General features: G+C 35.1%; 1 protein-coding gene across 1 annotated transcript in view; it reads left to right on the plus strand.

Moving 5' to 3' along the window:
• Nucleotides 1-16,134, plus strand: part of snap91a (synaptosome associated protein 91a) — a 64,800-nt gene that overhangs the window by 27,449 nt on the left and 21,217 nt on the right. Inside the window, exons 3-15 of the mRNA XM_067448383.1 lie at nucleotides 3,009-3,084; nucleotides 3,258-3,360; nucleotides 4,921-5,014; nucleotides 5,543-5,654; nucleotides 5,768-5,874; nucleotides 5,961-6,002; nucleotides 12,049-12,110; nucleotides 12,250-12,255; nucleotides 12,910-12,922; nucleotides 13,546-13,679; nucleotides 13,770-13,852; nucleotides 14,365-14,379; nucleotides 14,803-14,946. Coding sequence (XP_067304484.1) covers nucleotides 3,009-3,084; nucleotides 3,258-3,360; nucleotides 4,921-5,014; nucleotides 5,543-5,654; nucleotides 5,768-5,874; nucleotides 5,961-6,002; nucleotides 12,049-12,110; nucleotides 12,250-12,255; nucleotides 12,910-12,922; nucleotides 13,546-13,679; nucleotides 13,770-13,852; nucleotides 14,365-14,379; nucleotides 14,803-14,946 — 991 coding nt within the window. The remainder of the gene's footprint in view (nucleotides 1-3,008; nucleotides 3,085-3,257; nucleotides 3,361-4,920; nucleotides 5,015-5,542; nucleotides 5,655-5,767; nucleotides 5,875-5,960; nucleotides 6,003-12,048; nucleotides 12,111-12,249; nucleotides 12,256-12,909; nucleotides 12,923-13,545; nucleotides 13,680-13,769; nucleotides 13,853-14,364; nucleotides 14,380-14,802; nucleotides 14,947-16,134) is intronic.

Genomic DNA, 16,134 nt, shown 5'->3' on the forward strand with positions numbered 1-16,134 from the left:
AAAAAAAAAAATATATATATATATATATATATATATATATATATATATATATATATATATATATATATATATATATATATATATATATATATATATATTTTTTTTTTTTTTTTTTTAATTTTTTTTTTTAATTTTATTTTATTTTTTTAAAATGTTTTATTTCTTTAATGGCAGTGCTGAATTTTCATCATCTTTACTCCAGGTTTCAGTGTCACATGATGCCTCAGAAATCATTCTAACATGCTGATATTTTCCAGGATTTCTTATGAATATAACTTCAAAATAACTACATTCATTTGAAACAGAAATCTTTTGAAACCATGAAAAATTCTTTACTATCACTTTTGAGCATTTTAATAAATCCTCTCTGAATAAATGTAATAAAAAAAAAAAAATTCTTACTGACCCCAAACTCTTGACCAGTAATGTATTCGATTCCTACATGAACTTGACATATTTAATTTGATATCTTTATCCATATATTCAACTGTCATTCTCAGATTTTTCATGTTAGTTAATGAGTCCATATATTAGCATTTTAATACGATCACAATGATTTGTTCGTCTTGTGGTAACACTTTCATTTTGAGTAAGAGAGCTCCAAAAAATCACCCATGGCTAAAAGTGATGGTCTCCTCATGTGCATGTTATTATGTAAGTGTATTATGTAAAGTTATGCAGAGTGTTGATTACTTCTACAAGCATTGCCTTTCATTCTGCTGAATAAGCAATGATGGTAAATACATTATGACATACAATATATAATATATGTCATAACAATAATATATAGTAGATGAGCTCATTTTCCTATATTTTAGTTTGAGAGTGCTGCTCAATTATGAATGCAACCTGACAAGACTACTTTGTCTGAGGGACAGATGCACTGCTTCATAATCTTCCCCCTAATGTTTAATTCGTTATTGTGGATATCAACGTAAGGAGAGACAGAGGTGCAGCTGGACAGACAGGTCACAGTCTGGAAGAAAAAAATGATGTAGGGTGTGTGTTCTATAACATCAGGCATTGTGCTTCTATATACACAAGGGAAGTGCACCTTGGCAGTCGGATATTTGAACTGGTTAGTAGTCTGACCTAACTGACCTGACTGTTGGATACATTATATAACGTCATCTTCCCAAAAGCTTCTGTATTGATCAGTTGACACATCAGTTAAACTCTGACTGGCAGAACTGAAAAGGCACAGCACAATGAGATGATGTAATGCTGGGATAGATCTGATTTGTGTTTTAGTTGAAATCTTAATATTTTAACCCTCCAAAATTCACCTTGAAAAGAATAAAATAAATAGTTTTATACCAGAATTCATAAACCAAACATGCAATAAACTGCTTTATCCATCAGTAGTTTTGTCTTGTTTTCCAGTAAAACATATCTAATCGAGACTTGAGATTGAGAAATTGAGACTTATAATGATAATCGTACTAATAATAATGCTTGTCTGTACAGAATATATATTAAGAGGATATTAAGTATTAAGATTTATTAAGATCTCAATATATCTTAAACTAAGGATATGTTTCTTACTTTTTGGGCAAATAGTTTACAGCACATGTACTTGTACCTGAAAGTACTGGTAAAACTAAATGGGTTAAAGGGATAGTTCAACCTAAAATGAAGATTCTGTCATTAATTACTCTCCCTTCCAAAACCGTAAGACCTTCGTTCATCTTTGGAACACAAATAAAGATATTTTTGATGAAATCCGAGAGCTCTTTGACCCCTCCATAAACAGCTATTTAATGATCACTTTCAATGCCCAGAAAGGGAGTAAATACATTGTTAAAATAGTCCATGTGATTCCAGTGGTTCAATTTTTGTTTTATGAAGCAATGAGATTTTGGGCGCAGAAATAAAGACTTTATTCAACAATTTAGTTCTAATGTGTGTCAGTCTCCTACGCAGTTTCCGTGCAGCTCTTTCGAGTTATGGCAGCCGATGCTGTTCACGTGAGCACCATGACGCATGCGTGTGCTGTATTTACAATGGAAACTGCGTTGGATACTTAGACAGACTAGAACAAAATTGTTGAATAAAGTTGTTATTTTTGCGCCCAAAAAGTATTCTCATCGCTTCATAAAATTAAGGTTGAACCACTGGAGTCACATTGGCTATTTTAACAATGTTTTTAATATCTTTCTGAGTAAATAATGAGAGAATTTTTTTATTTTTTGATTGAACTAACCCTTTAAGGTTAGGTTTAGGGTTAGGTTCAGGGTTAGTACCTAGTTATAACCCAGTTATTGTATTATAGAATGTACGTAAAATAATGTGCTACTATCTATATTTTTTCTTGTCTTAAGCATAAATCTAACAACATATATTGATATATATTCTCAATAAACAAGACATAAAAAAGCAATTTCAAGATATTTTTTCAGAAATTAAAATACAAACACGAAATAGTCATATTTTTACTGACTGTGGCTTGAAAACAAGACAACTGTTATTTCCAGTTAAGTATTCATACCGTGCATTGAACCGTACAGTACGTTTATTTTTAATTATTTTCATTAGTGAATCATTTCCATTTGATTTCCTATTTGCTTTTCATTCCTGTTTTCTCTAGTCTTGTTTGCCTACTGTTTTTCATTAAATGTGTCAAGCTGCATAAATGTGTCTGTAAATGAAGGCTGTATTCCCTGCTCGTATGCAGTGAGTGTGCTGGCCTTTCTTGATAAAGCATTATTTCCATATTTTCACTCACTCCCACTCAAAGGTTTAATGTAAGTTCTGAGTGATTAATCAAGAGATGATGATATCATTTAGGAAGCATTGAATTCTGTTTCTTCACTGAACTGAACTGAATTATTCATACGCAGTTCTGCATTTCTTATGTATCTCTTTTAATTGCTGACCTTTTTTATTAATCAAGTGCAGTATTGAAATTGTAGCCTTCTGTCTCAAATCTGAATTATAGTTCCATTTGTGCTGTAAATATAATAATTAATGCGCATGAAAAAGATTGCATTTTTATCTTTTTTCCCCAGAGGTTCATCCAGTACCTGGCCTCCAGGAACACCCTATTCAATCTTAGTAATTTTTTGGACAAAACTGGCTCTCATGGTAAGTAATATTTCATGCTGTGACGGGAGCTGCCAGTCAAAACATTTTTGTGTAACATTAAAACACTATAGAAGTGATAGCGAAAATGAATTGCACTACTCATCAATCAACAAATGTTGACAGTTCTTATTCATTCAACCTTTTTTGTCATGCCCACTGGGTATATGTTTCAGGTTATGACATGTCAACGTTTATAAGACGCTACAGCAGGTATCTGAACGAGAAGGCGTTTGCATACAGACAGATGGCTTTTGACTTTGGTCGAGTGAAGAAAGGGTAAATGAATGTTCTGCTACACGGCTGTACCCCGAGTTAACACTACTGCACAGTAACAGATTTGAGTGGGATGCTGGGAACTCAAGGACAACCTCAAGTCCCAGAAAAGAGCTTTGTGATGCTTCTGTAGAAAAGCACATATTTTCGCCGGGTTTCTTGCTCCCTTGGAACTATTGTGTGCGTGTGCGTGTGCGTGTGCGTGTGTGTGTGTGTGTGTGTGTGTGTGTGTGTGTGTGTGTGTGTGTGTGAGAGAGAGAGAGAGAGAGAGAGAGAGAGAGAGAGAGAGAGAGAGAGAGAGAGAGAGAGAGAAAGACCTATGATAAGTAAAATGGGCTATTACTCAAGGGCTGCCTATACTGTATGTTAGTGATCAAGGTCTCTTTGCAAACACAATAAAGAAGCTACAGCATACAAATTGGCTGACATCCCAAACACAATGGCAGCTCATCATGGCTAACAACTCAAACACACACACATCCAAAAAAATGTACATTTGTGCCCATTAATTCTCTAAGAAATTTGTATTCATGTTCCCTGAAAACGGAACTCTCTATTTGACCATATTTGGCTTTGCTTTATTACTTATTATAAATGGTAGATGCCAACCTATTCATGACTTTTTCGTCAACATTTTAGGTTACATGTATTGCGAATGTATGTATGAAAATGTATTTTAGGCGCTGTAGTTACCTACGATTTTTAATCACTACCTCATTTTAATATGGTATGACAAATAAATTTTTAAAGGTTTATACTTTGAGATGTCCCAATGTATTTCATGTTAAATATCTATCCATGTTTATATATGGACACTAAAATTATGATCCAAATTATTCAACTAAATATACAAATAAAATTAATGAATTAGGTCTTATTCAATTCTATAAACTATAATACTCATCTGCCAACGTTGTCGCTCTATGATAAATTAAAATGAGCTGATAACATCACAGTTTTCTCCAGAACGACTGTACAGCCAAATCAAATTTTGTTGCGATATTGTCCTGTTTAACACTGTGAGCTGCTTTGAAACAATCTTCATTGTAAAAGCGCTATATAAATAAAGTTGATTGATTGATGTGTGTGTGCGTGTGTGCGTGCGTGCGTGCGTGCGTGTGTGCGTGTGTGTGTGTTTGTGTGTGTGTGTAATTCAGTTTTTTATTATCAAGAAAGAATTCAAAACACATTACAAAAACATATGATCTGACAAATTTCAATACTGAACTAATATCTTCTTTGTAACATTCATGACAGCTAGCCAACATTTCTAATCTTTTTCACTCAGAGGGAGTTGAGAATTATCATTCACCAATAAAAGAGCAGGATGCCTGGGAAAATGTATCCTTGTATTATTGTTATTGTATTACATTATATAAAACGTCTAGCACTATATCCCACACATTTTGGACAGTCCCAAAGCATGTACATCAATGTGCCTATGTTCCATGGCCTACAAAAATGACAATAATGGTGCTTAACATTTAACCCAAGAATTATTGTTAAATCTGACTCTTCTTCTTTTTCTTGGATGCCATGTGATTGTGTGTGTGTGTTTCTCAGTGCTGATGGTGTGATGAGAACAATGTCTACAGACAAGCTCTTGAAAGGCATGCCCACGCTGCAGAGTCAGATCGATGCTCTGCTGGAGTTTGACGTGAGTCTGCTTACTGTCATCATCACAGGCTGTATTAACACCTGATACTGTTTCACAGCTTTCAAACTTGACCAGCATCACGTCTAGTCAGGACAAACATTAGCAAATCTGTGAGATACTGTCATTTTAATGATATTTTTACAATTTTAACTGTAATACAGTAATGTTCACTAAAGAATTTTGCTGTAAGATGGCGCAATAATTTTGACTGCTGGTGAATAAATATATTTACAGCTTGTAGAAACAAACATTTCTTTGACTTGCACGTAAAAATAATGGTTCTTTATTGGCATTGATAGTTCCATGATGAAACTTTAATATCCATGGAACCATTGTACAAAAGGTTCTTTATAGTGGATAAAGTTTCTTTATATAAGAAACAAATGGTTCTTTTAAAATTGTTGACTGAAAGGTTCTTTGAGTAACCAGAAATGTTTTTGTAATGACATTGCTGTGAAATCCTCCTTTTGTAACTTTTCTTTTTAGGAGTATAGCTTTAATTCTTATTCTCTTGCTTTATTGTTTCAGGTTCATCCAAAAGATCTTGTGAACGGGGTGATCAATGCTGCCTTCCTGTTGCTCTTCAAGGATCTGATCAAGTTGTACGCCTGCTACAATGATGGCATCATTAATCTTTTAGGCAAGTCTTTCTTTAATGTTTAGTAATGTTGTTTTTCAGATTGCAAAGATGGCATATTTAACAGTCTGCAAGATTTTACACAACTATATGACTTCCTATGATTTCATTTTTAGAGAAATTTTTCCAGATGAAGAAAGGACAATGCAAAGACGCATTGGAAATCTATAAAAGATTCTTGACACGAATGACCAGAGTCTCAGAGTTCCTCAAAATTGCTGAGGTAAACCATGTAATTATAAAATGTTCAGTGAAGAATGCGTTTGTGGTTCATAGATTGTGTCATATAATCTCCTTTTTGCCCAACAGCAAGTGGGAATTGACAAAAACGATATTCCTGAACTGACGCAGGTAAGGCTCTGTCTAAGTTGCATTTCCCGCCTTTTTGTTCCGTTGCTCAAAATTCCAACACTCTCCACATCAGTACTAACAATGCACGTCAGTGTTGTGGTGTTGTCTTAATATGTGTTGCATGTGTCAAATCCGAGAAATTCCAGCAGTTTTAGACATTTGAGAAGTTGTTACCCTTTTCCAGGGTTGGGCCAGTCATAGACATCCATGCGCTACATATAAGTGCTAATTGTTTTTTCATGATGACGCATTTGTCAGAAGGATGTGTGTTCCATGGATCCATCCTGTCCTGCCCCCCGGCTGATTGACAGATTCTGTACCTGTCTTCTTATTTCAGCGGTGCAGATTGATCACACAGGCTGAGAGTGTGAGTAGTGTGTGGTACTTTCCATTTTGGGAAATCCTGCAGCTGAGGAGAGAGCAAAAGCCAATTCTCATTAGTGCTCATTAAATAAACTGCACACAAAATCTAATTTCAGAGTGAACATGGATGTGACTGAAGGATCATGAGCGTAGTAGCAGCAATGCTTGCTGTCTGAGACAAGAACTTAAGCTGCAGCCACATTTGCATCCCGGTGAAGAATCAGCAAGAATAGAGTTTCCACAATGATTAAGACCCATTTAATATATTCAGCGAAACAAATTGCATAAAACAATTTTAATATGTCTGATAATTTCAGTAAATTTCCATGAATATGGAACACTTTAGTGTCCCCTAACTGTTTCCATAACATTAAAAGCACAAATTGCATGTTTTTCTTTTGGAAAAGCTATTTATTTTGTTTTTTGATTTTTTTTTTTTTTGCCTTTTGTGCGAAAGTTTGATTATTTCTCTGTATTACATTTTTTTTACATTCTTTAAATTTGTGACCCAATTTTTACTTTTTTCTTTCAAATTATTTGTATTTTTGAAGTTTTTATTTTTTTTGTAGGTACAGTTGTGTTTGTGGCGTCTGTCAACCCACACACAAAATAACAAATATTATTTAGAAATAATAGAAACAAACCAATAGAAATGTATGTTCATCACTAAAAAAAAAACCACTATTTATTGACAGCTTAATCTAGACTAAATATGATAGCAAATTTGTTATTAATTTTGCTTTTTTTATTGTGATTATTTAATAATTAATAATTTAAAATGAAAACTAAATATTTATATATATATATAGATATAGGTCCTTCTCAAAAAATTTGCATATTGTGATAAAGTTCATTATTTTCCATAATGTAATGATAAAAATTTAACTTTCATATATTTTAGATTTATTGCACACCAACTGAAATATTTCAGGTCTTTTATTGTTTTAATACTGATGATTTTGGCATACAGCTCATGAAAACCCAAAATTCCTATCTCAAAAAATTATTTCATCCGACCAATAAAAGAAAAGTGTTTTTAATACAAAAAAAGTCAACCTTCAAATAATTATGTTCAGTTATGCACTCAATACTTGGTCGGGAATCCTTTTGAAGAAATGACTTCTTCAATGCGGCGTGGCATGGAGGCGATCAGCCTGTGGCACTGCTGAGGTGTTATGGAGGCCCAGGATGCTTCGATAGCGGCCTTAAGCTCATCCAGAGTGTTGGGTCTTGCGTCTCTCAACTTTCTCTTCACAATATCCCACAGATTCTCTATGGGGTTCAGGTCAGGAGAGTTGGCAGGCCAATTGAGCACAGTAATGCCATGGCCAGTAAACCATTTACCAGTGGGTTTGGCACTGTGAGCAGGTGCCAGGTCGTGCTGAAAAACAAAATCTTCATCTCCATAAAGCTTTTCAGCAGATGGAAGCATGAAGTGCTCCAAAATCTCCTGATAGCTAGCTGCATTGACCCTGCCCTGGATAAAACACAGTGGACCAACACCAGCAGCTGACATGGCACCCTAGACCATCACTGACTGTGGGTACTTGACACTGGACTTCAGGCATTTTGGCATTTCCTTCTCCCCAGCCTTCCTCCAGACTCTAGCACCTTGATTTCCGAATGACATGCAAAATTTGCCTTAATCCGAAAAAAGTACTTTGGACCACTGAGCAACAGTCCAGTGCTGCTTCTTTGTAGCCCAAAGTGGCTTGACCTGGGGAATGTGGCACCTGTAGCCCATTTCCTGCACACGCCTGTGCACGGTGGCTCTGGAAGTTTCTACTCCAGACTCAGTCCACTGCTTCTGCAGGTCCCTCAAGGTCTGGAATCGGTCCTTCTCCACAATCTTCCTCAGGGTCCGGTCACCTCCTCTCATTGTGCAGCGTTTTTTGCCACACTTTTTCCTTCCCACAGACTTCCCATTGAGGTGCCTTGATACAGCACTCTGGGAACAGCCTATTCGTTCATAAATTTCTTTCTGTGTCTTACCCTCTCGCTTGACGGTGTCAATGATGGCCTTCTGGGCAGGGTTGGTCGGCAGTCTTACCCATGATTGCGGTTTTGAGTAGTGAACCAGGCTGGGAGTTTTTAAAAGCCTCAGGAAACTTTTGCAGGTGTTTATAGTTAATAAGTTGATTAAGATGATTAGGTTAATAGCTCATTTAGAGAACATTTTCATGATATGCTAATTTTTTGAGATAGTAATTTTGGGTTTATGAGCTGTATGCCAAAATCATCAGTATTAAAACAATAAAAGATCTGAAATATTTCAGTTGGTGTGCAATGAATCTAAAATATATGAAAGTTTAATTTTTATCATTACATTATGGAAAATAATGAACTTTATCACATATGCTAATTTTTTGAGAAGGACCTATATATATAGGTGCATTGATGCAATAGTGCATTGAGACATTAATAGGTTATAAAATAAAATAAAATAAAATATTTTAAATTATAATATTATTTAAAAACAACTAGCCATAAAATACCCACCCTCGTGTCACCTTTACATTTATTAAAAATAATAAAAATTTTTTTTTTTTTTTTTAATAGTTTCAGTCTCCTGTTTTGTGCTCTATTCATGGAAAACACCAAATTCAAGCTTTCAAAGATTGCAAACAGAAGGTTCTAATTGTTTTGCGGTTGTGGAAGCTCTGTTATGAAAATAGAAGAGTTTTTAATGCTGGCAGAAACAGGAAGGCTTACTCTAAAAGCATGCTGTGCGTGATGTCAGGGCAGGATGGTTCCCTTCAGAGACTCTGGATCAGCGACGGAGTTCAGGACGTGCTGGAGGGAGACGTGCATGACTGCCTAGGTTCTGGATTTGGCAGTGGTTGTAATTGGGTTTTGGCCTGGGATGCGCAGCTGTGTAGCTCAAGAAATTTGATTAAATTAAACAGGGCGTATTAATGTTCTCACACAATTTATTCCTAGAAAGTCTCTTAGACCCATTTAAAGGACTCGAGTGTACTGAAATCATTTGATAGTTGCATTTTGCAGGTTTGTTGCATCCTTAAGTGATCAGTTGTGCATGCAATCACAATTTACACAACCAAACAGAATTATTACATTTGGTAGATGCAAATGCAGATTATTTGTTTTTCAGCTGCTATGAAGAAATATTATTTTGAGTTTGAATTCAGAAAAGCCCATTCCTGTTTATTAAACTGATACAAACATTCCCACTCAGTACAATTAGAAATTAAAAGAAATGTTTTCACACTAATTTTTTAGCTGTGCGTTTTTTTGATTGTTTGTTGTTAACGTGCGTTTCAACAAAAAAGCATTCATGTCTTACAGGAGCTATATAGACACAGCACACACGTTTGTGTTTAACACACTGTTTAAGGATCACTGTTATCTGCTCGTTATATAGCACAGGGTTATTAATGGATTAATTGTATGCAAATTCATCTTCATTATTCCTTTGTTAGTATTTATGACAGTGTCTGAAACTGTGTTAGTGTTTGTATGACAGAGAGAATGGGGAAAGGTGGTGAGAGATGTGGAAGGTATGCCTGAGGTTAGTGTATCAGTGTATTGCGCCAGCACTTAAGCTGAACCCTCAATTCTCTGCGGCACTTCTCACTAATCTGTCTGCTAGGACCCCAGTGTAATTGTCTGAGAGTGTTACCATGAAGGATTCGTTTAGCTTCCACTGATGGAATCATTGTATGAATTATGTATGGTAATTATACTTTGCAATACTCTATGTTGATTGGTCAAATGTGGCATCTCACCGTCATATATATATATATCCTAATACTGATCAAACTAATATAATATATATCAAACTGCTCATTCAGGTAAATAAAAACTGGTGTTATGTCAAAAATCAGTGACCTACAGAAATCTCATCATGTGCGTGACCTGAGAGTCTGTTGAAATGCTGCATCAAGTAAGTGGTGCTGTAAAACAGGTTATTTATGTCAAGAAATAATATGCTACTTTGATCTATTGGCAGTTGTAAAACTAAACGATAGATGCTATTTACACTAAGTGAAAATAGCATGTTTGCTTAGCGATAGATGCTATTTACAGTAAGTTTTAATTACAATAGATTCTATTAACACTAAGTGCAAGTAGCAATAGATTCTATTAACACTAAGTGAAAATAGTGATAGGTTCTATTTACACTATGTAAGAATAGCATTTTCTTTGCAATAAGTGTATAATTGTAGTAGTTAGATGCTATACTCATAAATAGTGGCAGATTATATGTATATACTATACATTGATTTTTGCACATCAGTGTTGTTGTACATTAAACGGTATTCAATAAAAACTTAGAGTGTAAAGTATTATATTTGTTAAAATTATAAAACATTTTTTGCCGTTTTTCCTTAATTATGATAGGTCAGTTAGTTGACAGGAAGCAAGGTTGGAGAGAGAGAGGGGGACGGGATCTGGAAAGGTTCACAAGTCGGGACTCGAACTCGGGACGCTCAGAAGGCGTCGACTTATTTGTTAAAATGATTAAATGGAACGCTGCCTTATTGGGACAGTAAATATATGTTTATATATGCCCCCCCCCCCCTACACACACACACACACACCTATCCCTAACCGATAAACACTTTATTATTTAACCCACGTTAGTCACTTTAGTTCTACTTTTCTTCTTTCCAATCTGATATGTGATGAAAAAGGCAGTTAGCAAATTCAGCAAACTTGATTCAAACTTGGGTTGATTTGCGACAAAACTCTGATACGCGCCTTAACCATAAACTATTGCTACTGTCTTCCACAACCAGACGTCTATGGGCGGAGTTAGTGTAAATGTATAACAATATAATATACATTTGTAATATTTTTTCTGTTTGTTTTACCATTCTGATTGTTGTTCATGCATCAAATTCAGCAATACATTTGTTGTTAATTTACATTATTATTATTTTGTACAGATATTACAAAATGATGTATTATGTGAACACCTACAGACATCAGGGTCACCAGATCTGACAAGGCACCCCACTCTATCTGTACCTGATAGGTAGTTGAATTTATGATATTAATGATGATATTTTTCCTGGCCTGATCAAACAATATTTAGTTATCAAGATTTTAGAGATGTAAAGGGTTTGTGGCATTAGATGTCATGTATGTATGTTTGTTAGATGTGTGTGTTTTTACAAGACCTAGACAATCAATAGATCCTCCTATCATATCATATTACCCTGGAACCAAGGCTTTTTATTTACCTCTTATTCATGAATTAACCACAACAATGGACCAGATTATTATTTTAATATATATGTATTTGTTTGGCCTATTTAGCTGTAACTGCATGACATTTTTACCCACGAGATACACCCATCTGCGATTATGTGGCATGTCTAACCAATAATGTGCTCTGAATCTCTGTTGTGCCTGAATGCATGAGTGAACGCATGCTGCAGTGCATTGTGGGCCCCACTGGGACCAAGAACTAAAACACTACTCTGTATCCAAACCAGCATGCATGCAGGGAGAATTTTTTACTTTCTTAAGTTTATCAACTTGTATACATTTATTGTGTTACGGTAAAAACTCTGTTATAGTACTTTTAGCATATTTTGTCCTCTGCTTGTCTTTATTCACTGTTATCAGCTTGACTTTGTCTTTTGTGTTTTGTAGTCTGAAACTGTGTCCTTATTGGTAGGTCACTTTAACAATGCATTGTTTTGTGGCTTTGTAGGCCCCTGAGAGTCTTCTGGAATCTCTGGAGACACATCTCAACACGCTTGAGGGGAAGAAAGTGTAAGTGTTTAAAGTTTTCGAAATAATATGAAGCAATAAAATAAGTCTCTCTTCTTAACCTCGAATGGATGAAGCTTTTCTACTGCTGGTAAAATCTATACAAAGATTAATACTGTCCCTCCTTTCCTTGTGTTAACAGTGATGAGTAAGTATTTCTACAGAATCTTTGTCAGAATTCCCTTGTACTTAAACAATTATATTTTTGTACTGTAATGGTGATGTTGTCGTCATTGTGGTTTTCACAGTTCTATAGACTGATGGTTGAACTTTAGTTTTAAGTTTCAGCATTTTAAAATGCTGAAGTTCCCTCTCTCTATAGAATGACTTATTTTTTTGTCCAGCTTTATAATTAAGTTCACTCTGTACAAGCTGAACTGGACTGAACTTAACATACATATACAGTACTAGCAGTGCTAACCTAGAACTGATCGATTGCTCAATATGAATTGATCGATTTTGTATTTGGTAGACTTCATTCCAGTGTCATGCGACTTGTATCGTCACTGAACACCCCATATTACCCAGTGCATGCCAGCTGTTGATAATATATGAATTTAAAAGAAACAGTGTCATTTTTAGGTTTGTATAACTTGGATTTATTTTGGATTGTTTCCTACAAAAACATTCAATTGAGTAGTTGGACAATAAGACTGTCTATTTTTCATTAATGCATAATGTCTTGCTTGCTGTTTGAAATGATTCATGGATTATAATTCCATTATTTAACTTTTTGAGTCTAATGTTTTGTCAAAGTTATTTAAAAAGACATTCTCACATTCTTTACATTTCCTACCACAAGGTCACCTACTAAGGTGAGTAATATGAAATTTTGACTACTGAATTATGCAGTTTTACACTTTCATTCAAAAGTTTAGGGTCAGTACGATTTTGAATATTTTTTTAAAAGTTGTCTCTTAAACTAACCAAGTTTGCATTTAATTGATTAAATACAGTTAAAATAGTAAATATAAATATGAAATATTATTACCATTTTAATGAATAAAAAAATCTAGAAAACTAGAAAAACTGTTTTCTAGTTTAATATGTGATTTATTTATGTGATTAAAACGCAGAATTAAAGCCTTTACTCCAGTAGTCTTCAGTGTCACTAATGTGCCACTCTTATTATTATTAATGTAGAAAATATTTGTGCTGCCTAATATTTTGTGTAATCTGTGATGCATGTTTTTTCAGGATTCTGTGATGAAAAGAAAAATCAAAAGAAGTGTTTTTGTATGGTGTTTACAGTAATTTTGATGTATTAAATGCAACCCTGCTGAGTAAAAAATATTAATTTCTTTAAAAAAATGTATTGACCCCAAACTTTTGCATTGTACCATATAGAATTATATATAATACTATACAGTATTATACAAAATAATTAATATTATTGTATTAAATTGAATAAATGATAAATCCAACATATCACATATAGAAAGGATCACCAACAAGTAATGGAACGCCTGCTGGTACCCCTTCCAAAACGGCAGAGCCCACTGCTGCAGCAGCCGCGGTACCTGAGACCACTGCAGCAGAGCCTGCGAAAGCACCGGCTACAATCACCATCAAGTAAATTGTCTGTTTATAATAAAACAGAATCATCTATGATATGCCTTTACTGTATTTGCATTACTCTCGCTTGTCTTTTTCTCTCTGTAGTAGCGGCTTTAATGATCTTGTGGATTTTGATCTGTTGGCTCCAACCGCAGGGGCTTCGGCGGCTCCTGCAGCATCATGGGGAGGTGAGCTGAAGTTGTCCTATCGCTGCTATAAGCCATGTTCACCAGCAATCACCACTGGATTGAAAAGTGTTTTTATTACATTCTTTCATATTGTTTTACCAGGGCAGGTAAACTGATCACATTTCTGGTTAGGGTTGTGCAAAAAACTAAAAAACTGAAAGTTATTATCAGTGTTCATCATTCATATCTCCAGTATATACTACTAAGTCTATTGAGCTGCACTGCATTAACCATTTTCTGCTCAAATTAGGCCAATTAGGGGAATATATATTGAGTGGGCATTCTAATGAGTTATAATGACAGACTAATTGGAAATGTCTTTCCCTCTCTGCTTTTCTGCCCAAGCTTGTCAAGTCTCAGTTGTAAGCTGCAGTTTCTTTAGAAAGAAAAAATGTGGTTATCAGCTGATCCAGGGAGAGCTCAAACATCTGTTTTCATCTAACACAATCTTCTTCTTTTCTTCCTCACTCCGTTCCATTTTCTTCCTGGCTGTTTTTTGGCTTTTGTGTCAGATCTGCTTGGTGAGGGTGAGTAGAGATTATTTTTAGATTGCATATACATAAGTGTTCTAATCAGGATTTCGAGACTTAAAATGTAGCATACAAAAACCAACGTGTTATTTTGTTTTTCTATAATAATTTAGCAACCTAATCATTAACAATTATTTTGTTTTTTGGGGGGAAAATCCTTTCAAAATTTGAATGGGCAGGACACCCTTGTGCCTTGTCCACCAGGAACTTTCTGAACAAACTTTTTACTGTCCAAATCAGCATTCTTTTTTTAAAATTTTTATCCAGCTTTATGAAGTCATTCTGCTAAAATCTCTCCACAAAAAACCTCATCTGAGCTTTCTTTCATCCTGTCTTCATCCCTTCCTTGCCTCTCTCTTTCCTCCTCTGTCTTCCTGAATGCTTTGGTTTGGCTGTGGCTTGGCTGTGGTCGGGTTCCAGACTCTCTGGCTGCTCCTGCCACTGCTGCCGCTAGCTCTGAAGCGCCGCTCTCTGAGGCGGTTCCCTCTGCCGAACCAGCAGCTGCTGCCTCGCTGCCAGTGCCTGCCCCCGCTGCCACTGTCTCAGACATGGATCTGTTTGGAGGTCAGTCAGGTCATCTCCAGGTTTAACTATCAGGGAGTTCATCGGTTGTTTTGTGAATCACTTTTTGGTAAATGTTAGGTTTGGGACACATGATGGCTTTTCATGAAGGTACAGTATATTGTCAATAACTTACTGTATTAAAGTAAACTTATTTTGCCTTATTGGCAAACATAATTTGCCATATTTTTCATGGCTTTTCCCATATGTGGCCTGAAGTCAATATTGTGTAGGTAGAAGATAATTAGTTCACTGGACCATTGGACCATATTTTTTCAGGATAGACGCTTTTGAGAACAATACAAGCAGATAGGATTAATCCAAGGGAGAAAAGAACAGAAGTATTATTAGGCCTACCAGCTAAGGATTAGCTCACTTTAGATCGCTAACAGCAGACACATCAGTACAGCCCTGATTATACAAGTAAGAGACTTCAGATCACCTTGAACTGTCGAATTTCATGCCATGCAAATGTTTAAACCCAGGCCAGCTCAAATCTAGCTCCACTTTGCCAGCAAAAAATGTGGTAGTAATGTGTTTAAATTTGTAGTGAACCAACCAATTACAATTTTTTTGAATTTTATTATGGTTGCCAACTTTTGTATATAAAAAAATGAAGTACTAAAATGCATTTCAGATGAAACCACTTTGATTGCAAAAACAAATGTAATGTCAATGTCTAAAATATTTTTTTGGTGGTTTTAGTTTCAGTTAACTATATTGATGCAGCTATTAAAGGAATACTCCACTTTCAAAAAACCAAAGACTGAAAACTATTCCTATTTAGACTCAAAAGTCTTCGGTCATTTTTGAGTGAGATGCTAACGGTCTAATCAGATTAAATTTTCTATGGTAAACTATGCTAAAAATGCTACCGCCAGACCAAGAGATCGACTGAATGGATTCGAAAACGGTACAACTCAACTGTTTAACTCTCGGGGAGTTGGAAAATGAGCCTATTTTCACACAAAAAAAGTGTTTGTTTAATGTCTATTGAGGTTTCATACAACATTACAGACACAGAACACTTATGATATTTTTTCCCGTTCTAATCCAAATTATTTCCCATTTGTACAAACAAAAGTGATAACTTTTACAAATATATTTATTTTAGTGTATTTGCGAAACTGTAAACTATAAATTATGCATAATTGCATGCAATTAACCCTAAACAAAACCCTATGCCTAATT

Source organism: Pseudorasbora parva, chromosome 7 (assembly GCF_024679245.1).
Source record: "Pseudorasbora parva isolate DD20220531a chromosome 7, ASM2467924v1, whole genome shotgun sequence".
Lineage (NCBI taxonomy): Eukaryota > Metazoa > Chordata > Actinopteri > Cypriniformes > Gobionidae > Pseudorasbora > Pseudorasbora parva.